General features: G+C 28.2%; 2 protein-coding genes across 3 annotated transcripts; one reads left to right on the top strand and one right to left on the bottom strand.

Annotated features, from left to right (window-relative positions):
• The first annotated feature begins 6,169 nt into the window (after positions 1-6,169).
• Positions 6,170-21,411, top strand: LOC113795211 (uncharacterized). Of its 2 annotated transcripts, none has more exons than XM_075823480.1 (5): positions 6,170-7,763; positions 14,461-15,584; positions 18,436-18,820; positions 18,912-19,639; positions 20,188-21,411. In XM_075823480.1, the coding sequence occupies exons 2-5, from the start codon at positions 14,519-14,521 to the stop codon at positions 21,312-21,314; spliced, it is 3,306 nt and encodes a 1,101-aa protein (XP_075679595.1). In that variant the 5' UTR covers positions 6,170-7,763; positions 14,461-14,518; the 3' UTR covers positions 21,315-21,411. The 2 variants fall into 2 exon arrangements, with proteins under 2 accessions (XP_075679595.1, XP_075679594.1); XM_075823479.1 differs by having other exon boundaries at positions 6,171-8,009.
• On the bottom strand, positions 16,640-18,195 carry LOC113795206 (uncharacterized). The gene is made up of 3 exons (XM_027345397.2): positions 17,470-18,195; positions 17,221-17,405; positions 16,640-17,147 (listed from the first exon to the last, which is right to left on the bottom strand). The coding sequence occupies exons 1-3, from the start codon at positions 18,149-18,151 to the stop codon at positions 16,797-16,799; spliced, it is 1,218 nt and encodes a 405-aa protein (XP_027201198.2). The 5' UTR covers positions 18,152-18,195; the 3' UTR covers positions 16,640-16,796.
• Positions 21,412-24,735: the final 3,324 nt, after the last annotated feature.

Raw genomic sequence — 24,735 nt, 5'->3', positions numbered from 1 at the left:
GGCTGCTAGCTGCTGCTACTGTGTATGGTTCTTTTCTTTGTCGAAGCTAAATTTAGAACCAAATTTACATGATTGGAATTTGAAATGAAATAATAATAATTTTTTCTTTCCATTAAAAATGCTGTTTTTCTGTTGTTTAATCAACAATCTTTTTTCTTTTCGCTATAGCTCCCTTCATTATAATCTTTCCTCCCCCTTGATGTTCCATTTGGAATTTCGATTCTGCAATGAAAATCTTGCAAAATTCTGTATTTCGACAAAAAAATAAAAAAAAAATAAAACAACTTTCACATCAATATTCTTCAGTTTTTGTTGTTTCGTTTGACATTGAATAATAATTAATGATAATTCTGGTATAGGCAATCTCTGTTGGCCCGTAATCTGATTTGAAATTCTAGATCAGTTATTTGGTCTATCCATTTCATCATCCTAGTTAACATCATTAGTTAGTTTAATGATTGATGATCGACAAAAACCAAAAAAACCAAACCAAACGAAAAAAAAACCAAACACAAAAAGGTTGATTGGGAAAAAATGATGATTTTGAATAACACGTGTTTGAATATCGAACTGTGAATGAATGACAGAAGAAAACATTTGTTCAATTCAATGTTTCAAGAAGATTCAAAGAATAATAATTGGATTGAAATATAAAAAAAAGACCGGAAAAAAAAATTCTCGATACATTCAATGATATTCTTCTTCTTGTTGATTCATGTCTCTCATTTCTTATTTATGTTTTGAAATGAAAGTTTTTTTCTTCTTTTTCTTCATTCATTCATTCGTTCGTTGGTTACTTTGAAAGTATATACATTTCATATATAAAAACATGCATAAAACATGATCAGGCTACCGAATCTTATTAATTAAATTATCTTCATTTTCTCTCTCTCTCTCTCTCTCTCCTTGATTTTCACTTGTTTTATTTTTTTTTCATTGATTAAAATAAAGAAGAAAAAAACTTGACTTTTTTTTTTTGTTTGGTTACTGGATCTTGCTGATTCCATAATATTACATATGAACAGAAAAAAAATCAATAAGCTAATTTGGTTTTTCTTTTTTCTTTTTTTTCCAACAACAAATATTTTGTTGTTAGTCAAATAGTATTAAAAACATCTGAAAATCAAGGATCAATCCATCACTATTAACCGGGTGTTTGTTTGTTATTTTCACTTGTTAATGGTTGTTAGTGATTGTGGTCATGATGATGATGAACGAAAGCAGAAATTTTAATTAAAAAAAAAAAACTTTTTTTTCGATCGTAAAAAAAATAAGGATACCTGATTGGATTTTCTTGGAAATTTATCGATGGAAAAAAATTTTCTTGGAAATTATTTTTTTCCCGGAAAATTTCTCGAAAACTTGTGTTGTGTTTGATGATGTTTTCTGATTCTGTTTTTTTCTTTTCTGTTTCCTATCCCCAAATGTATAGAATTTTTGTCTATAAACAACAACAAATGAAGAATCCACACAATTTTTTTTTAAGGAAGAAAAACAAAGAATCTACCGAAGCAATATTATTCAAAGAAGAAATCGATTTCCATACACTTGAATGCACCGAAGTTGTTGTCATTTGGTATTTGGTATTTGGTGGGATACATTGAAAATCAAAGAGAAACCCATGCATCGATGAAAGAATGATGACATTTTTTTTCTCTCATAGTTAATAGTTATTATTTTCTGGATGAATTTTTTGATCTATTATTATTTGGGGCCTGTTATTAACGATAACAACCAAACTAACGAAACGATGAAGAAGAATCAAGGAGAAAAAAGTTTTCTTTTTTTTTCGTTTGTTGCTAATGTTACAAAATAAATAGATATCGATTCTTAACCTGTGTGTACTTCATTTTTGATATTTTTTTTCGTTGAAAAATTCCTATTTCCAGAATCGATTTTGAATTTTTGAGAAATTTTCTGAAAAAAAAGACTGATGACTTTGTTGTTGTTGTTGTTGATTTTCTACTTTATTTTTCTTTGAAGGGGGATGGAATCAAATGAAGATGATATCGTTGATAGGAGAAAATTGCGGAAAAAAATAATGCTACAATCGATCGATTGATTGATTGATTGATTGATTGATTATGTTGAAAAAAAAATGGAGAATCAAAGGTATCAAACCATAATATAAGTAGTTTTTAATGAAGTTTTTGCGTTCAATCATTTTGGAAATTATTGGATTTTTTTTAAGAAATTCGAATGTTTTTTTGTTACTATCGATAGAATCGATTGTTTCTATGATTAATATTTTTTCAAGGTTACCAAAACCATAGACGGATACACCGGGAAAATGATGCCATTAATGAAGGTCAAAATTTCAACAACAAAATTAAAAAAAAAAATCCACATTAATTATTTTCCACCAAATATTGTAATTATAATTATCAAGATGATATTGAAGAAACAAACAAACAAAAAATCATTCATTCGAAAATTATTTTGGTCATATAATCATCAATCAATCAATCAATCAATCATTTGTGTAAACACCAAATGCAAATCTATTATTAACACAATCATCATCACCTGACACTTGATTATTATTCAATCAATTATCAATCAATCAATCAATCAAATCAATTCAAAGACCGCAAACAATAATCAAACAAAAGAAAAAAACAGTGATCGGAAATAGTGAGCAATGTAGTATCGATAGTATCGATCCATACGTTCATTACCTGCAAATGATTACAATGTTTGACATTTTGATTTTCTCCCCACCACCACCACCATTATTATAAATTTAAAAACAAAAAATTATTATTATTATTTTAAATGAAGTAAAATAACATTGAAAACATTAAAAGTTATATAATTGACCTTGATTAGCGGCAGCAATCATTATATAATAATGTACATGGAGCCATCAATAAATGTCATCACCATCATGGACTTTATGATCGATCAAGTGGAAAGTGACAATTTTCATCATTATCATCCTCATTATCATCATTATTACCGAATGAGACGAACAGACGGTTTTTTTTTGTTGTCCAAATTGTCTAATGATATCGAAAGAATCCAATGACATAACGGAAATTATTATGCAGAATAATAATGAGCAGAATTTTTTCCCCTGCTAATTAATCGATAATCGGTAATTTTTTTTTAATGAATTTTTCCAAACAAAAATTAATTAATTTGTTACAAATTTTTTTGCTTGTTAATAATTATCGTTCATTTAATCTTTTTTGATTGGCTTTTTTCCCGGTAATCATCATTGGACATCCGAAAAATTCACAAATGACGTATGGATTTTTTTTTTTTGTTTTCCTGCTCACGCCGAAAATAGATAAATAAATAATCACACTATATCTACTTATCCGGAAAAAAATCTTTCTTCAAAACAAAACAAAACAAAACAAAACAAAAAATGAAATTAAATAAAATCTTTTTTTTGGAAAATTGTTTTTCCCTCTCACTCAACAAAATTCAATTTTAAAAATTCTGGAAACAAAAAAAAAAACATCTACTGCAGATCCAGAAATCATCATTGTATGAATCTCATCAGAGACCGAAGCCAAAATCTTTCTTTTCTTTTCTCTTCGTTTCTTTGATTTTCGGCTTTAGAATCAAGTGAAAATTGAAAAGCTTTTTTTTCATTTTCAAACAACAACAATATGATTATTATTGTAATGTTTTTTTCACTCGCACACACACACACACACTTATTATTTTCTTCAAAAGAAAATTCACTTATTTGATTGTTGCATTTCAATTACATTTTTTTCTCTTTTTCGTCTATTTTTTTTCGGGTACCCATGTGTATCATACAATTGTGTTTTTCTTCTTTTGCTCATCTCATAGATTCTGCTGTACTGGTCCCTTGTATAACCATATTATCATCAACAACAACGTGAAGAAACTAAAAATCATTATTATTTCATTTTCGTTCATTATTTTCTTTTTTTGCTATGTGATCTGAACATTAACAACCAAAAAAAAAAATAACGGAATGAATTTTTTTTTTTGAATAATAAAAATGGAATAAGTATTTTGAGGAAATATCCGGGAAATGATGGTTAGAGAGAGAGAGAGAGAGAGAGAGAGAATGCAAGATTCTATTCGTGTTTGTGTGTTTGTGTATATGCATCACTTAATATGCAAACTTATAGAAATTGAAATATTTCGGAAAAATTGAAAGAAAACATGAATGAAAAACAAAATTAGACAACAACAACAACAAAAAAAGTTGTTTTTTTTCCTACAAATTTTTTTGACAATTTGAAATACGTTTCTTTGTGGGTTTGCCTAATTGAAATGTAACCAAAAATGAAGATACCCCAAGTACATAACCCTTTTTTTTATGTTTCGAATGTTTCTGATGATGATGAATGAATGAATTTTATTTTATTTAAAATAAACAGTGGGCGATTATTATTCTAATAATATACATCACTGCTGTCTAACCTAAACCTATCAACTATTACCAATCTTGTTGATTTTTCTATTTCCTACTTATTCTACAATATTTTTTTTTATTATCTGTAATGATTCAAGTTAATTAATGATCATTGATGATAACAATGATGATGATGAATAATAATAATCTCATTTGAATATCATTATCGTTTGTTTTTTTTTTTTTTTTTTTGTTTTTTTGTTATTTAGGATTCAAATTTTGGAATATAAAAAACCCTTTGATTTTCACTTGAAAATGTAAATTATAATGAAATAGTTTTATAGTGAAAGAGACAAAAGTTCAATTTGAAAATTCATTCGCTTTTTCATTAGTTTTTTTTCATTTCAAAGCTATTCATGTTGGAATTTCTGCATCCTACAGTATGTCACCTGCATCCATCATTAACATTTTTTTTGTCCGGAATTTTTCTTGGTTTGATTGACAAAATTAGTTTTACCTGTTTGTTGTGTGTGTGTGCTGTGTGTGTGTAGTTTGTTCAAATGTCAAATTTTCAGGTTAAGAAAAATGTGAATATTTTTTTCATATTTCAAAATTATTCTCATGTGATATGGATATGTTGTTGTTGGTGGTGAAAGAAAAATATTCAAAGATTTTTTTTTCGGCATTTTATCGATCCAAAATGAAACGAATAAATTACGTTAGTGGGGAAAATAGCTGTTAGTACCGTACGTTTTATATCACCAGGACAACAACAACAACAAAATTCGGTCAACAACAACAACAACAAAATACTGAATCTGGAGAAAAAAAAAGTATAGACAGAAAACATATAGACTTGGAATGGAAACTGAAAAAACTGAAAAAGAAGCGAAATTTACCAAAAACAAAATCTTAAATTGACAAGAATTTTTTGTTCTGTTTTGGAAAACCACTTATTATCAAATGACAGAATAGAAAAAAGAAAAGAGAAGAGAATTTCGGTTATGGCAAATTACTCTATACTTTACTTCTCTTTTCAACGAAATTTATAAACGTCCAAGAAAGTGATTGGCGTGTGGTGTAATCAGAAAGTAGAAACAAAGTTCATATAAATCATGATCACCTTTGTGTTTGTTTGTTTGTTTGTTGTTGATTACTATGGGCAACATTAACTAGGATGATGATGATGATTTACGAATAGATTATTTTGATGTTTTCTGTTTGCAAATTTTTTCCTTTTTCCTATATATATTTTGGGGAGGAGGGGGAGAGGGGAGGAGGTAAAATATCATCTAATCAAGGAAGAAGAAAAAAAGTTTGGATTATGAGAGATGATATTTGAAGAATAATTTAAAAAAGAATCGTCTCTTGCACACCGTTATCAAGTTTTAGATATAGAATATGATCGTAAAACTACCGCCACCACCAGCACTACGACTATTATCACCCAGATGTAGATGTAGATCATAGATACTTTGAAAAAGGAATAATATATTCTTATCCAAAACTAAACTAAACTAAACTAACTGACAACAGAAAAAAAAAGTTTTATTTTTCTACTTTCTTCTGGTAGAATGGATGGATAGAGGGAGAGAAAGAGAGTGGGGTAGATATAGAACGGAATTGTATTACTTGATGACGCAATTCTTTCCAGCCAACAAAAAAAAAAAAAAACAGATAGTAGCATTATTAGCAAGTTTATTCTCGTAAGCAATTATTATTATGGAAACAAAAAAGTAGTGGAATGAAAAAACCCAAAACCAAAAAAAAAAATGGCAACCAGAATTCTGAAAATAATGTTGAAATCGGAATCGGAATCAGAATGGCAAAATGAAATTCGGTTTTTTTCATTCATTCATTCCATTTCATTCGTTTGTTTGTTTGTTTGTTCGTACACCGGATCCAATCAAATCTGTACATTTTTGTTGCCAATATTTGAATTTGTTCAAGAAAGAAAACTTCCACTACCGTATCAATCATTGAATTCTGTAGATTCTACAGACGACAAATTTCATTCTCTCATTATGAATTTTACATTGAAGAATTTCAACTGAAAAAAAATGAAAGAAAAGAAGAAAAACGTCCAAAAGTAACTGATATCAAAGATTATGATATCACGCGACCAACAAAACCAAAAAAAAAACTTTTCATCGCATCCATTTAATCAGTGAAAGAAAAAAAAACATGAGAAATTTTTTTTTTTGAAAATCCAAAAATCTGTTTGCGTGTGTGTGTTGTTCGGATAGCCGGATGAATTGGTTATTTACGACAGCAACAACAAATTCTTCATATCGAAATTGTTGTTGACCATCATGATGGTCAACATACAATTGATCATCGATTTTTATCAAGGAAGAAACAAAAAGATGATTGAGAATTTTCATTCATCATCAATAATACGACCGCAACAACAGTGAGAACAGAAAAAAAATCATATTTTCGATATATTCATCATTCAACAAACACACAGACACACGCAAACAGAATCGATATGCAAATCAGAATCAAGAAAAGTTGCTGATTTTGCAGGAATCCTGGATATCTTTTTTTGGCAATAACGACGATATCATCAATAATGTCATCCAAAAACATTGAAAATTAATTGGATACAATTTTCATCATCATCACAATCAACAAACAACATTCGTTGCTCAACAAACCTTATTTTACCTCAAACGTTATTTCATCATTTTTTTTATTTATTTTCCTTTTTTTGCGTGTAAATAAATGATCAATCAAAACAACAGCGACAACTTGAATGAAATCAATGCGCTTCACTTTCAGTTGACTTTTCATTTTTTTGTTTGTTCCAGAATAATTTTTTGCTTGCTTCTGGTTTGTTTCAAATGTGCCCTGTGTGTGTGTGTTTTTTATGGACTTGAAAATTCCACTAATAAATGTTTGATATCCAAAGTGTCTAGGTTTTTGTTGTTTTGTTTTTTGTTTTTTTGGTGTGAAGGTGGTAACCAGGAAGCAAAACCAAACCGAAAAAAAATACTTCAATTCAGGGGGGAAATATGTCGATGGTGAATTTCTTATCATTTTCATTTTGTTTGGTGTTTTTTTCGGTATGAAAACCAAAAAAATGAATACAGAATTTGTTCAAATGTCACGTTGTTGTTTTGTTATTTTCTGGTTTTGTTGTTTTTTTGTTAATATTTTCTGCCTAAACATTCATAAATATTTGAATATCAATATGAATTTGAATGAATGAATGAACAGCAAAAATAAAGCTACTAACCCAAAGAAAAAATAATGATACTTTAAAAACAATTTCATTCAGCACCTTTATCATTATTATTATCATTATGACGACAACAACAACAACAAAAATCGACAACAACAACAACAAAAAATAGTTTGAATTGATAAATGAACTGTTTGAAATGTTTGTCCGATCATTCCATCAGCCAACCAATCAGTTAAATCATTTTCATTCAGAATTTTTCATTTGAAATTTAATTCCATTAGCCATCTTGTTTTGTGAACAATTTGAATATTCAACTTGCTTTCAACGAGAGAGAGAGAGAGAGAGAGAAAAAAAAATGAATTGAACAAAAAAATCGATTTTTTTAGCTTTTTTGTGTGGAAAAAGAAATATGTGTACCAGAAATAAAAATCGATAGGAATTGTGAATGGCAACTACAACAACAATGATAATGATAAGGTAAAAATGTTTTGTTTGCCTGTTTTTCTCCCCCCATTATTATTTCAAATTACCCAATAGAGAATCATTTTTAGTTGAAAATTTTCAAAATGAACAAATTCAATGCAAACAAACAAACAAACAAACAACCCAGAAAGCATTCATCATTATTTGGAACAAAAAAAAAAAAGATTTCTTTTTGTTTCTCTGCTTTTTTTCTCTATTGTTTTTTTTTCTTCTTCATTGTTTATCCTTTCATTTGATTCATTTTTAGTTGTCCTATAGGGTTATTTGTTTGTTCTCTTTCAGTATATTCTGGTTATATTACCCAGAGAAAAAACTCAGGAATTATAATTATAGCCAACAAAATACCCAAAGTTATTGTTTTTAGTGAATTTGCTTATAAATGAGCTAAAATCATTCAGGGAAACAAAAAAACAATGAACATTGTCCATAGAACAAAAAAAAATATTAACATCCATTCATGCATATATGATAAAATGATAATGATCATCATCATCATATGAACCGTTATTTTTTCTATCCATCTCATTTAGAAAGACAAAAAAAAAGAGAAAATGAAAGTTATAATTTTGTTGTTGTTGTTGTTGTTGCTTTGAAAATTTGTTATTCATTTCATCATTATGTTTGCTTTGTTTTTAAAAAAAGATTCTAAAGAAAAATTATGACAGGACTTATCCCATCTCTCGGTTTCGGTATTTTGTTTGAGTGCAAGCGTGGGTTAACGATTTTTTATCAGTTTTCAATAAAATTGAATCCATTTTTTTGAAAAACTTCTGGTAAACAGAAGTTTCACTGTCGATGATCAAGTTTGAATGTTTTTTAATCATGTTATTGATGCTTGAATGTACCAAAAAAAAAAAAAAAAAAAAAAAAAAAAATATCCCAAATGAATTTTATGGGAAAAAAAATTCTTATTTTTTGTTTGAAAATCTATTTAAACAGCATAGGATGTGAAAATAGGATAATCGAAAGTAGCACATCAGTACAATGAAGAAGAAAATCTTCCTTTCCTCTTCATCCACAAAATTTTTCAAGATCTTTTTTTTTGTCTCTTGTAAGAATCTTATTATTATATTTTGCCAAGAAGCTAGCCCGAAGCTTCAAAAAAAAGAGAATATACGAAGAAAATGAAACACTGATAGAAAACAAACAAAGAAATCTTTAATAAATGTTTTTTCTTCTCATTCTTTCTTTCTTAAGAATCATCAGCTTTTGCAAAATCTAAAGCGGATAGAATTTTCATTTTCATTTGAAATAGAATACACAGATCGGATAGAATTAAATTTTGAATGTTTTTTCATTTCCTTCAAACCGGATCATCCTTGTTGACATTGCAGTGTTGCAAAGTGAAAAAATTCTGCTTTCAAATTACTGTATAATGATAGGATCATTAGTGAAATGTCAATGTTCTGTTCTGTTTAGTTAAATTGAAAAAAATAAAATTAAAATTTTTTTAAACAAAAAAAAACTTTCCATTAAGTTTCATTAACTTTTCATTGAAGTTTCAGTCAACAATAAAAACTTTTTACCATAGATCTTTTGACTTTGTTGTTGTCCGTCGATTCATCATCAAATAACCATTAATATATTCGGTTATTTACAGTTTTCTTCATTTTCTTCACTGTTTTTCTATGTGTGTGGGTGTATGTTTCGTGTTTTTTGATTCATTTTTATTATCATATCACATATTTATGAACTGTATCTGAACAAAAAATTGTCAATGATTATTATTATTATTATTATGGCCATTTTTTTACATTCATTCATTCAGTATTGCTGAATGAAGAAACACATTCCTTTTTATTAGATTGTCAAACATTATCTATCTATCTATCTATGGTTGCATCCATTTGTTTCAACCAAAATACATAGTACATAACATTTTTCTTGGTTTTGGATTCAACCAGAAAAAAATTCCATTTGATCTAGTCCGAATATTTACACAAAGAATTCATTTCATTTGAATTATTTTTCGTGATTCTCTCTCTCTCTCTCTCTCTCTCTCTCTCTCTCTCTCTCTCTCTCTCTCTCTCTCTCTCTCTCTCTCTCTCTCTCTCTCTCTCTCTCTCTCTCACTCTCTCTCACTTCCTCTCTTCCTCAATTTCACAAGCCAAGTGTTTTTTTTTGTGAGGACTCAATGCTCAATGCTTAAAAACAACCAAAAGCAATGAATGAAAACAATTCAATCGATCAAACATTTTCGCCATCTTTTTTTTTGTTGAATTAATTTTCATTGAATTTCTTTATTTTCAAATGAAAAAAGAAAAAAATATATTCTGTTCATTTATTCACAAGAATATATTAAAGTTGTTTTGGTTTTCAACGATGATGATGATAAATGGAATTGAATTTTGATGTTTGTCTTTTTCTTTCCACCAAAATCGTCATTATCACGTATCACAAACACACATACACCAAGACCGATTTATATAATTTTTTTTTTTTAAATCTTTTTCACAATGTTTTTTTTTGCTCATTTTATCCGGACAAAAAATGGCTTTTTCTCTCTCGGTTCACAAACTAATTTGTTCCAGTTTGTTTTTTTTCAAATTGAAATTTTGAATATTTTTTGTTTCTTCCGAAAATCAGAAAACGGAATATTTTTTACCGAATAAATTAAAATTGTTTGAATAGAAAATCTACCTTTGGTCACAGATTTTTTTAAAAAAAATCCATCCATCTGATTCTGGTTGATTCTGGCTATAATCTTTTTTTCTTTCCCCCCAGTTCCAATACTGTTCCATTTTCATTTTGCCATCAACCGACCAAAGTTAAAATAGGCAACAAACAAAAAAATTCAATAAATTTTGAACGAAAACATTTTGTTTGTTTTTTCTTCAAAAAAATCACTTTCCAAAAAGATTTATTATTAGTTTGTCATAAATTCTCATCGTTTTCAAAAAAAAATTTCATACTTTTTTCAACTGTGTAACCGGAATTCCGTAATCATCATTCTTGGTTCTGATGTTGCTGAAACACATACACAAATGTATCTGGCATTAAGCAAATACAACAACAATCCTCCATGAAAAAAAACTAATTTAACAAAAAGCAAAATATACCCAGTGAATCTTTTTTGGTGGACAAATAAATATATAGCGCCTGAGAAGAACAAAAAAAATAGGATTTCCTTTTCATCACACTCACTGACTGAATGGATTTCAATGTCGAAGTATTACTGTAGCCACTATTTTCTTTCCTTCAAATTCCTATTTATGGCAAAGAAGCCGACATTTTCCATTTCATTTGTTGTTGTTAATATTCAAATTTATTTCGATTATGACAATGACAACAACAATGATGAGAATGGAAATGGAAATATTTTCTATTCTCTTCTTGTCAAATTACAAATTTTCTGACAGTTACATTATTGTCATCAATAAATGTTTCCTTATTCTTTTCTTCTCTTCCTGATTTACTTTTTCCTTTTTTTTGGATAATTCAGTGTTAAATTTTCTTTTCTTCAAATCTATCGATTTTGGTAGAAAAAATTTCAAATAGTGAAAAAAACGACTTGGTTTCATTTTGGTTTAGATCCATTTCGGCATAAAATCCAGAACAGAATTTCATTCATTAATATTTCTCTCTCTCTCTCTCTCTCTCTTTCGGCCATATGGTTTTTACCTGAACACTTGCACTTGCACTTACCTGAAAAACAAAACAAAAAAATCTGTTTTTACTTTTACAATTCCTGGATCTTGTTGTTGTTGTTTTTCATTTCTTATTCATTTGATTTTGATTATTATGTTTGTGTGTGTGTGTGTGTGGGTGTCTGCTTGTTTGTTTGTTTGTTTGTTTGTTTGTTTGTATGAGATTGTTGGCGAATAAGGTATATTAACCTAAACAAATGTGTAGTTATTTTTTTTGGTAAATTGCAAAAACAAAACAAAAACAGAATGCACTAATGGATTAAAAGTAGAAGAAAGAAAATTTCGTTGATGTTTGTGAATCACTAGTTAAAACACACAGAAAGAGAGAGGATATTTGCATTTTAGAAACAAAAAGAAAATCCAGATTAGGTAAAATTTAAATGGATCCAAAATTTTCTGGTTTGGTTAGTGGTTTTTTTTAAAAAAAAACATTCATAAATTTAAATGAGACTTTTTCTCTCTGTGTTTGAAATGAGAAACAGAAACACAGAGAAAGGTTAGGACAAATTATTCTTTTCCATGATTTTTTGATTCTGGGTTGAAAAGATTCTCGAACATTATTCTGATTCATTTTTATTGTCCATTTTCGTCGTCGATATTGATTCATTTTTGGTTTTTCAAAAAACTTTTTGCTGCTGCTCCTGTTGTAATTCAATCAAATTTGATAAAAGTTTTTTTGGTTTTTCCATAACCAAAAATGAAAAAAAAGAAGAAAAAGAAGAAACTTTTTTCTGGTGGAAACATTAAAAACCAAAAGTGACTGACTGAAGGTAGTAATAGCCATTTTTTTTGGTCATTTACTTTCCAAACAATTTGATGATGATGTTTATATAATGACTTTATCTCTTCCATTGTTGTTATTGTTGTTGTTGATTTGGGTAGACCATCATTGTTGTCCCAGTTAGTTATATAAACTGGATAATGATATCAGTATTTCCATTGTATTGTTTTGTTTTGGCGTTGACATGCATAATACTTTTTTTTTTTTTTTTTTGGTTATTTTTATGGCTATTTTCATTCATTGGTCGGTGTGTGTGTGTATTTGATTGGTTGGTCAGTTGGTTGTTTATGCGAATGTTGACAAACAAAATTGACCACACAAAGAGAGAGAGAGAGAGAGAGAGAGAGAGAGAGAGAGAGAGAGAGAGAGAGAGAGAGAGAGAGAGAGAGAACATATAACATATTCAGAATTTTATGAAAGAAACAAACAAACAAACAAAACGAATGATGATCATCATTATAATGATTATCATGAATTGTACGGGAATTTTTACGGGAATTCTTTTTTCTGTTTTACAGGAAAGTTTTTTTTTCTTGCTTCAGACCAGCAATATCCAGCAATTTGTTACGTTTGTTTTGTTTCTTTTGGTTGATTGCACATTGTATTGATTATTTATGATGATAATGACCATAATTTTTTTGTTTTATCAGGATATTATCGTCATCATCATCATCATCATTAGTGTTCGACCCGGAAATTATGCCCGACCAGGCATTGAAAATAATGAGGAACAAAAAAATATATTTTGTTAAGTGTGTGCGAGAGAGAGAGTGAAAATTAGTTTCCGGGAAATTTTTTTTCTCCATATTTATCACAATCAATCAATCAATCTATCGATTACACCGATTCAAGTTGAAAAATTTTACAGCAGCCAAAAAACCAAAAAATTTTACGTAAAAAAATGTAAAATTTTTCACAAGAGAATATTTAAAATATCGATAATGATTGATTGGAAAATTTTTTATTGTTGATCAAAGAATGTGTCAAATGATGACTTTCGAAAAAAACCGAAAAACAAAAAAAAAAACCAATAAAAATTACCGTTTGAAAATCATATGTACTCCACCCATTTGGTTGTTTTTTCATTCCTTGATTGGTTTATTGGCCAATTTTTTTCCATTATTAATGATAATCATTTGAGAGAGTGAACTAAACAAAAACAACAAAAACAATAAAAGTGAGGGACGAATGAGTTTACAGCGATTTTCGATTCTGGTCACAAATTTTTTTTTGCCTACCGACAGAATTTCTCCGTACAACCAATCTGTGTAGAGAAGAAGATTGGATTCTGTTTCTGTTGCTAGAAAATTACACAATTTTTTTCTAAATGTAATGTTTGCGTGTGTGTGTTTGATTGCGGTCAATGTTTATATATTTTCATAAATACACAAATGGTGATAAACTGGTGAAATTATTTTCCAAACTAAGAAAAAGGGGTGAAAAAGAAGAATAATTCTTCTTCTTTTCTTTGCCAGAATACAGATATATCGTTTGATATTGTTAATGGCTTTTTCCAAAACAAATTTTCTCTCTGTTATTATTAGAAATTCAATAGAATTTCAAACGTAGACGATGATGATGATGATGTGTGATTAAGTTATTAAAAGCAAAAGCAAAAAAGAGAGAAGAGAAAGATTAAGTGCGATACATTAAAAGTAACATATCTATGATGTAGGGGGGAAAAAATAGATACACTTTACTTTACTATGTTTCAACGGTGGGAAATATTCTTCTGCTTTTTTTCTATACCCGACGAAGAATAAGTCTGTGTGAGGGGTGATGGTAAAGAATCGTGTATGCCACTTAATTTCTTTTTCTCTTAAGTTTTTTTTTGCCATTCGGCGTTAATGACAATTTTTTTTCTCTGTTTGTTTGTTTGTATTTACATTACATCCATAGTAAATGATAGGAAAAAACATTGACAGCTTTTTCATTAATTACTGCGAATAATTTTTTTGTTTTGTTTGTAATTTTAAAGTTTTGTAATTTTGTAATTTTTTTTTTCTCTCATTTGCAGATAAAATCATCATCATCATATAATTTACAAAAACTTCCGAAAAACAAAACAAAACAAAATGACCGCTAACAAAATAAATATTAGTAGTAGTAGTGGTGGTGGTGTTGCGGGTGCGGGTGACGATGATGATGATGATGATGATAATAATAATAATGAAAATAATAATTATCGTTTACCAAAATTTGAGCTAATGAAATTTAAAAATAAAAATCCTTCCATCGATCATCCAAGCCATAAACAACAAACAACATCATTTAATGATAATAATCCGATGAACATTGATAATAATCATGGCCATCATCATCCAAAACATTCAAAACAAAAAAACAAATCAATGAATATTATTAAGGATAATGATGGCCATAATGTAATTACTAAATGTGATCCATCTTCATTATCATCCAAATCATCATCCAAAACAACAAAAAAAGATTCGAATAGATGTCATCCAAATATAATACTAAAACAACGTCATCAAATCAGGAATCAGGAGGAAACACGAATGGAACAACAACAACAAGAAAAAAATCAAAAATTTTCCATTTGCAATAATATTCATGGTGATGATGATAAAGCTCAAAATAACAAAGGAAAAACAGTGCCCAAAACATCATCCGATTCTTCCAAAATTGATGATACAGGTACAGAAAAAATAAAAAGTCCAAGATCACGATCCAGGCAACGAACAAACGTTCCACATCATGATAAACAATATTTGAATCAAAAACAACAACAAATATCACCATCATCATCATCGAACAAAACAAATCGTCATTCATTGAATAATAATTCAAGAAAAAAAGATGATTTTTGCCATGATAATCATTGTCAACAAAATAATGATGATCATCAAAAACAACAATCAACCGATATCGATCATAAACAATCGATTTCTTCAACACCAACAACAACAACAACAAAATGTTTAACGAAGAAAAAATCCAAAAATAAAATAATGATTGATAATGAAATAAATCCAACAGATTTTGATTGTAATAATCAGTTTGTTGATCAACCGCAGCAACATGAACCATTATCACAAGTGCTTGTAACATTAAAATCACAGAATCAAAATCTAATCAAAGAAGTTGAAGATTTACGTATAAAATTGGAAGATGCTGAAGGTAAGATTGTAAATCACATAAATTTGATTGATAAAAGAGTGAGAAAAATCCAATCAATCGATCTGATTGATTGATTGATTGTTTTGCACAATCAAATTCGTTTCGTTTCGTTTGTTTCTTCACTGATTGATTGATTGATTGATTACAATTCTTGATTATCGAATGATTATTCGAAGAATTTCCTTTCCAATCATCATCAGTCCAAAATATTTATCGGTCGAATAATTTTTTTTTCTCAAACAACTAATATCGGTCTATTTTGTTGTTGTTGATTGCGATCGGTCAATATTTGTTTTTGGCTTTTCTCAGTAACTAAAAACACCGAATACACAGGCTATATACACAGGTTTTGAATTTTTTCTGGACCCAAAATCATCATTATCACCATCCTGGTCATCATTTCTACTTCTACAACCAGAAACCCATATTCATTCACAACATAACCTTATCAACTTATAACCGCTACTTTCAAACTAACTCCATTCATTATTATTTATTGTTTTTCATTTTCATTATTATTTTGGATCTTCTGGAACAACACCAAAATAAATAAAATCGAAAACAAAAAAAAATTGAAGAATTCTCTATTCGCCTGTTTTCTCTCTCTCTCTCTCTCTCTCTCTCTCTCTCTCTCTCTATTGCTTTGTTCATATCGGGTGTAAAGAATATTCTTTTTTTCAAACGAATAGACCGAATCGATAATAATAATGATGATGATGACGATAAAAAAAAGTGAAAACTAATAAAAATGATGATGATGATGATAATAATAAAAATGAATGATAATCTATTGTGTGATGAGCAATGAAAAGAAGAAGAACCAGAAAGAATGAAAGAAAAATTGCTTTTTTCCTTTGAAAAAAAATAAATTTAATGCTAAAGGAGAAAATATTACATGGATCGTAAAACTAAAAAATTATTACCCAAAAAAGAAAATCAATTGAAAAAAAAAGTTAAATAAATCACTTCTTTCTGTCTGAATGTCATGTTTGCCAGAAAAGAAAAAAAGAAAAGAAATTCAAACATGCAAAATATTCATTGAAAACAGAAAAGAATTGATTAAAATACATTTTTTATTTCATTTTTTCCATTTTGTTAATTAGTCGATTTGCATAATTGGCCGATATATTCGGGATTTTCGATCATCATCAGGTTCATCAATCGCCACCATATTGTATTTGTTAATATTCATTTAATTTGAAATTTCCTATGTTAAATAGTAGTTGTAGTAGTAGTTTGATTTTGTATTGCATCAATAATTCCTAATATGTTACTAATACATTCATCAACATTCATATCGATGTTGTTTGGTCGATTATTGTTGTTGTTGTTATTATGGGCTGAATTTGTATTCGATCCAGATACATTCATTATTTGTTGTTGTTGTTGATTAAAATCGCGTATCATTTCATTCATCATATCCTCCCAATTGGTTGTCATTGTTCCCATTGTTGTTGTTGTTGTTGTCGTAGATGATGTTACCATATTTGACATTGTTGTTGTTGTTGACATTCCATTCATTATTTGTGAAATTAAATCCGACCAATTACCAGTTGTCATTGACTTGGATTTGCAATGAATAAAATGCAAAAGAAAAATTCAATTTTGTAAAAAGTTTTATCATTATCAATTATACCTGATTATCACCATTAATAGCATGATCAAAATCAAATGTTGTACCATAATCAGGCATTGATGTTACTCCTGTTTGATTGAATAAACGATCCCAATCAATTTCAGCTATTGTTGATCTTCGATTATTTGTCATCGTTGATTCGGTTGTTGTTGTTGATGATGGATCAGCCATACCAATTCTATTGCCTATATCAAGTATTGAAAAAAAATGTTATTATTCAAAATAGAAAAATCCGATAAAAGTTTTTACCATGTAAATCATTTTCAATATGATATAATTGTTGTGATATTTGTACTAAAAGTGAAACAATTTGTGTTAGAACTGGTATAATTTCATCATTATTTGTCGATGTTGATGATGATGATGGTTTTGTTGTTGTTGATAATATCAAAGGATAACATTTTGAATCATCAAAACGTCTTGATTGACTTAGATAATTAGCCAAACGTATACGTATACAATCTAAACGATTCAATTCATTTTCAATATTATTATTGGTCAATAATGTTGGATCAATTGAATTTTCAAAATGTTGTAATATAAAATCAATACGTTTAATTACTTGTATTAATATTTTACGAAAATTATTATCCTGTAATAATAATTGATCATTTTCAATACCATCAACCATATCGGTAAGTAAATCGATTAATTGATGTAATAACCATTCTAATTCGTTCATTGTATCGGTTAACATACGTTGTTCCATTGTATTATTATTCAATGTAGATGATGATGATGATCTTGATATTGATTTTTGTTTTATTTGATTGTCACGCAATTTATCAATCGGTAATGTATAAACGGTTGAAATTATTATTATCAAAAATATGATAATATTTATGGATGAAAAAGCCGCCATCATTGAATTGTAGTTGTCGTTGTCACGAGAAAATCGATATTTGAATTTGATATTCTTTCGTTTTACCATTTTTTTCGTCACTATTTATATAGTTTGATATAGTCGAGCTACATTTTTGAAAAAAATATGCAAATGTAAATGACCTGGGTTGACAGAAGAAAAAAAATCAAGCAGGTATTTTATTTATTTTATTTTTTCCAAAATTGACTGATGATGGTTTGATTTTTGAATTGAATCTTTTGGAAAAAAAATGCTGGTTATAGAAAATATAATCTTCAGTTTGATTAACATTAATTTCCTGATACATTTTTAATATTGTTGTTGTTTTTTGCTTTGCTTTATTTTTAAACCAGGCGATCTAAAATTAGTACAATGTCAAATGAGACAGATATCCAAACAACAGTTGGATAAATCAAATCATCAAAAAATTCAATTGGATTTAAATCAACAGATAAATTGTAAACTACAACAACAACAATTATTCAATGAATTCAATATCAATCTATTTGATGAAATTGAATATTTAAAGGAAAAAATTTTATTACTTGAAAAAGATTTACAAATATTAATGGATGAAAAAAATGTTATACAATTATCAAGAAATGAATTAAAAGAAAAAAATGATCAACTAAATCAGCAATTAATTTCAATGCTACAATTAATACCCGAAACAAAAATAATGGAACATGAAAAGAACAATCAAACGAATGATTTGGATAAACTTTACAGGGAAAATAGGTAAATTTTACGGAAATCTTTTTTTGTTTGCCGGGAAATTTCTAATTTGAAAAAATCAATGTATTTTCTTTCTTTCTTCTTATATTTGTAGATATCTAAAAGAAAAGATTAAAAATAATAATGATGAAAAATCAATATTATTAAAACGTTTATCAACATATCAGGATATTTGTCAGAAGAAACAACAGAATTCTTTATTACAACAACAACAACTACATTCAAATCATGATGTTCAAATAAGTAATTGTGATATTGCAGATCATTATCATAGCCAATCATCATCATCATCAGCCGATAACAACAGGATATTTTCACCACCACCACCACAACCACCATCATCCATATCATTATCATCATCATCATCAACATCAACATCATCGACAATAACAACATCCAAAACTATTGTGCCTTTTATAATGACCAATATGGATAATATTTCTTTAAAACATAGTGGTCATAATAATAATACTGATAATATTGTAATCGGTGATGTTCATGATGTTGATGATGATAAAACACAGACCAAATTGATTGTTAATAAAAATTCTATGGAAAAAAATATCTTAACAGCAACGATGGATCCAACGTTATTACCATCAATGACAAATATTATGGATATGATCGCAACAACAACAACAACAACAACGACGACAACAACAACAACGGCTACAACAACAACAAAATTTCATTTGTCCGATGGTCATATTATTGATCAAAGTGATATTGAACAAATGATTACATACAATATGATCAATAAAATGGAAGTTAATAAATCAAATCAGTTATATCTTTGGGAGCTATTAACGGCTATATTTCAAGGTATAATGTTTTTTTTGTTTGTTTGTTTGTTTTTTGTTCTGAAATCTTTGTTTTTTATCAACCGAATAATATCCTGGCCTGTTTTGTTGTTGTTGTTTTCGTTGTTGTTGTTGTTGTTGTAAGTGCCAAGTATAATATTTTCAACAAAATGAACAACAACAACAACAAAGAGACCAATCCATTCAATGTAGAAAGAAAGAAAGAAAAATTCTTGAAACTTGAATTGACTTTTGTATATATATAGTGTGTGTGTGTGTTGTTGTTGACCATTCTTTTCATTATTCGCAGTAGTGAATAGGAACCAAAAACAACAACAACAACAAAAAATATTCTTAATGGCTGACTACATTGTAATTCGGTTAAATTATTTATTTACTTACTTAAATTGATTTATCTTTTGTTTTTTTCTTTCTCATTTTTTTATTCTTTTGAAACGAAAATTTCGTGCCTTGAACGATAACAACAACAACGAAAATTTGGCTTTTTTCTTCTTCTCATTACTTTCTTTCTTTTTTTTGTTCGTTAAAATTGATTCATTCGAACAAAAGGACTACGAATAAAGAATATTAATTTACAACAAGCAAAACAAACTAATGAAACATTAGGTAAACGAATAACAATATTGGAAAGAAAATTGGCTGATAATGAAAAATCAATGAAAAAATATTCGGATGATGAAAATTATTCTCATTCTCATTCTCATCATCATTATCAAAGATGTCTCCATAATGAACATTCAGCGTTTATTGATCAAACAAATTACATTGGTAACAATCCGATTTCATTTCAAAAACAAAAACCAATTACAAACCAAATAAGATTATCAAGCGGTTCAAGTCCAATATTGACAACAATAACAACAAATCCATCCATAATGGATATAGATGTTTCAATGATGGATTTATTATCATCATCATCAACAACAACACCATTACCATTACCATCATTATCACCATCACCATCAACATCATCATCGATATTGAATAAAATTAATAATCCAATGTTATCATCATCACCATTGAATCTATATTCAAATGATGATGATGATGATCATTTTGAAATGTCCACAATTGATAGTGATATTATTGGCCATCATCTTGGCCACTTTCATCATCATCATCATCATTTTCAAATGTCTTCAAAAATCAATGGTGGAATCGATGACATTGATGATGATGATGATGATGATGGTCGTACAAATTCATTACCAACAACAACAACAACATCTACAACAACAACAACAAATTTAAATAAAGATATTATTGATGATGAATTATTAGATGATAATAATTACAATTGTCCATCATCATCATCATCATCATTATCAACAACAATTGTAAAAAATATTGGAACAACAACAACAACAACAACAAGACATCATTGTCAACAACAACAACAACAACAATCATCACCAACAAATAGTATTGAAAGACAATTATTAGATTTACAAAATGATGCCCTTCAAGATTCGCCCTTGTCAACAATGACAATACAAACAGAAGCAACAATAGCAACAACAACAACATCCGAAATATTAAACAATTTAAATATTATCGATGATGCTTCATATGATGTTAATTTATCAATTGCAGCAGCAGCTGAAGCTGCTGCTGTTTCAAATGTTCCATTCAATTATGATCTAATTCATCATCATCATCAACAACAACAGCAATAATCAAAAAAAAAAAAACTTTTTAAAATTGATTTTGGTGTGCATGTTTTTTCTGTGTGTGTGCAATGTGTGCGTTTTCTGTAATAACTTTTCAACCAAATATTAATTTACAGAAACAAAAATAAACTGAATTTTTTCTACCCAATACCTATATAAAAGATACCTGCAAAATATTATAAATATTTATTTATTATAACAAAAAAATCTCTCTGTGTTTTGTGAAATTTGTTTGTCAATTTGATTGTTTTTTTCTTTTTGTTTGTTGAATTTTTTTTTTGAAATTAAAAAATTTTTCTATAAAAAAAACAGAGTTTTTTAAAATTTGATTATCAGATTCCTGTGGAATTCAGTCATCATTTCTCGAGTTTTATTCTCAATTCATTTTCCCTCTTTCAACACTTTCATTTTCGCTTGTTTCCTTGTTTTCCTGAAACAATTTCCGTTTATACTTGTTTCAGGCTAATGATAATGATAATGAAACGAAAAACAAAACAAAAAAGTTAATCATTCGATTTTGACGTCATCATCATCATTATCACAATGTTTCTTGTCTTCTTCCGGAAAAAAAATTATAGACCAAAATTCTCGATTTATGTACAGTGATGATAATTTACGTTTAAATTGGTGGAACATAGCAAATTTCACTGAAAAAGAAAAGGGGAAAAACAAAAGCTGAATCGATTTTTATAAATCGATAAACATAGGTGAGAAATATTGGAAAAATCGAATGTAATGTACTTGCAAGATATAATACCAACTTCGAACAACAACATTGTATAAACAAGAGGAATATACCATGGTACCAGGAAAAGCAAAAAGTTTACCAAAAAGACTTTTTCGGACAAAATGAATTTCATTCGAGTATTTTTTGTTTGTTTGTTTGTTGTGATCAAAGAGTTGTGTTTGTAAGTTGGAAATGTGAAAAAAAAACAAACAAGCCAGAAATACCCCAATGATCATCATTAATGATGTTTGTTTCGGCTTTATCCAAATAATTACCATCAAATGAGCAAAATAGCAAGTTGAAAAAAAAAGTTTTTGCTTCTAATTCTCACTTTTGTTGCCCAATCCATTACATTTCGATTTCGACATTTTGGTTACCACCTAACCGAACCGAGAAACAACGGGAAAAACAAACGAAACAAACAAACGAAAATCAATAAACCCCGATCCATTTAGTTCAGTTCAAGGATCTTTTAGTTGGGATTCAGGTTTCTTCTATCTCTCATTTCTTGATGAAAAAAAAAACTTAACAATTTATTACCGAACAGGATTCGGTGATGAAAGGAGAAAAACTTTATCAAATTCGATTTTGCAATTAAATCAACAACAACAACAAAGATGATGATTTCATTTTTTGAAATAAAAAATAAAAAAAAATGAAATTAATAACAATATGCCATCACTATGGTGAATAATTATCATCAAAAACACCCGAACCGACATTTGCCGAAACTATTTCTTCGTCGTCGTTTACTTTATACCCACCACCAATCAGTAATTGCAAATGTCAAATTCACAAATTGACAATGACATTTTTTTTCTTCTTCAACTTTTCAATTTTCTTTTTTCAATTTTCTTGAAGAAGGTTAACAATTTTGACAATTTTTTTACGTTTCACACACACACACACACACACACACACACACACACACACACACACACACACACACACACACACACACACACACACACACACACACACACACACACGGAAGAAATTCAGTCAAAAAATGAAAAGCCAATGGCAATTGTGGTTTTTGGTTGGGAATTTTCTTTTTCTCGGCACTGCTATTACGTAATTCCACATTTGGTTTGATGATTGGCTGGTGGTTTTTGGTGTATGACATGTATATAAACAATGTTTTTTTGTTTTTGCTTGCTGGATTCTTCAAACCAACCAAAAAAGAAAAGGAAAAAACATTATGGAATTCAGATGAATAAACAGACAAGAATCATTATCATTCAGTCAATGCTTCTGGCCATTATTCATGTTGTCATTGTGTTATTTTTGTTTCTGCCAAAAAAATCATAAATCTTTAAACAGAAAAAACAAAAGTCAAGATAACCATATCGATAAGAAAATGTTTCAGAAAAAAAATTCTTATATTTTTCATAAGAAATGTAAAAAAAATGTTTTCAGTTGCTAAAAATAAACTTGCAAAAAAAAACATTCATCATAATCAATGGGCGTAAATGACCCGAATACGATTCTACAGCAACGACGATGATGAAGAATAAATTTTCTTGAATTTTTTTCAAGAAAAAACAAAGTTTTTATCAAAATAAGAAATAAAATATTATGCTTTTCGGTTGCTGTTTGAAAATATCAAATTTTCTTTGAATGTCATTTTTTTTCTCGATGAATATGCTTTTTATATGTTTGAAAATTGTTTGGAATGTTTATTCGTCGAAATAAATTCTTTCAAGTTTCAAGTAAATGAATCACATCAAAACCATCATTTCAAAGCCTGAAAAAAAATGAAAGGATAAAAGCAACAACAACAACAACAACGTCTCATTTTTCATCATCATCATCATCATCAATGTCCACCATCTGAATCCAGAAAAAAATACCAGAAGAGAAAAGAATCCAGAAAAATTCATTTTCTTCTTCTCGGTCTATATTCTATATTATGGCCTGCCGTCCATGGATGATAAAGATGATAAAATTTATTCTATAATAGATTCTAATATTTCGAAAGAAGAAGAGTAATAATCACAAATAATTTTCAGTAGTTTTTTTTTTCGTTAGTTATATATTTTGTTACAACTATTGTCATCATCTTCATCAACTTGTCATTAGCAAGTTATTATTATTTATTTTATTTGATTTCATTTCATTTCATTATCATCATCATCTGATAATTTCCATTGTAGTATTCCATTCTTTTATCAGAAAAAGAAGCAAATGGAAAGAATATATTTTTATTCATAACAAGGCCGACAGAATTTAGGAATAGGAGAATTTTTCTGCAGCAAATTGTAATTGCAGAGAATATTCTGTATCTAAAATAGAAAAATTGAAAAAAAATACAAAGCTTGTCAAAGTGAAAAAAAAAGATTTAATATAAAAATGAGAAATTCAGTGAAAAAATGACAAACAATATTTTGACAGGAAATTGATTTCCGACAATAATAATACTATTCGTATAATAATAAAATATCGATAGTATCGATATCAAAATGAATATACAAAAGAAAATGAAAACAAACAAACTAACAATGACAATGACAACAAAACAGACACAAACAAAAAGAATATTTTTCTTTTTTTTCTATTCATTTAACGAATAAGGAAATATAATGAAGTATCAGATACGAAAATAATAAAGAATAAAGAATTCAGAATAAGAATCCAGAATTCAGATAAACTTTTATCGTATCATTATCATTATTATTATGTAATGATGGCCTTAACCTA

Source organism: Dermatophagoides pteronyssinus, unplaced genomic scaffold, assembly GCF_027571235.1.
Source record: "Dermatophagoides pteronyssinus isolate colony J.1.1.1.1 unplaced genomic scaffold, Derpt_VIB-CSIC_2022.12 sq0029, whole genome shotgun sequence".
NCBI lineage: Eukaryota > Metazoa > Arthropoda > Arachnida > Sarcoptiformes > Pyroglyphidae > Dermatophagoides > Dermatophagoides pteronyssinus.
This window is presented reverse-complemented; position numbering and strand designations above follow the sequence as displayed.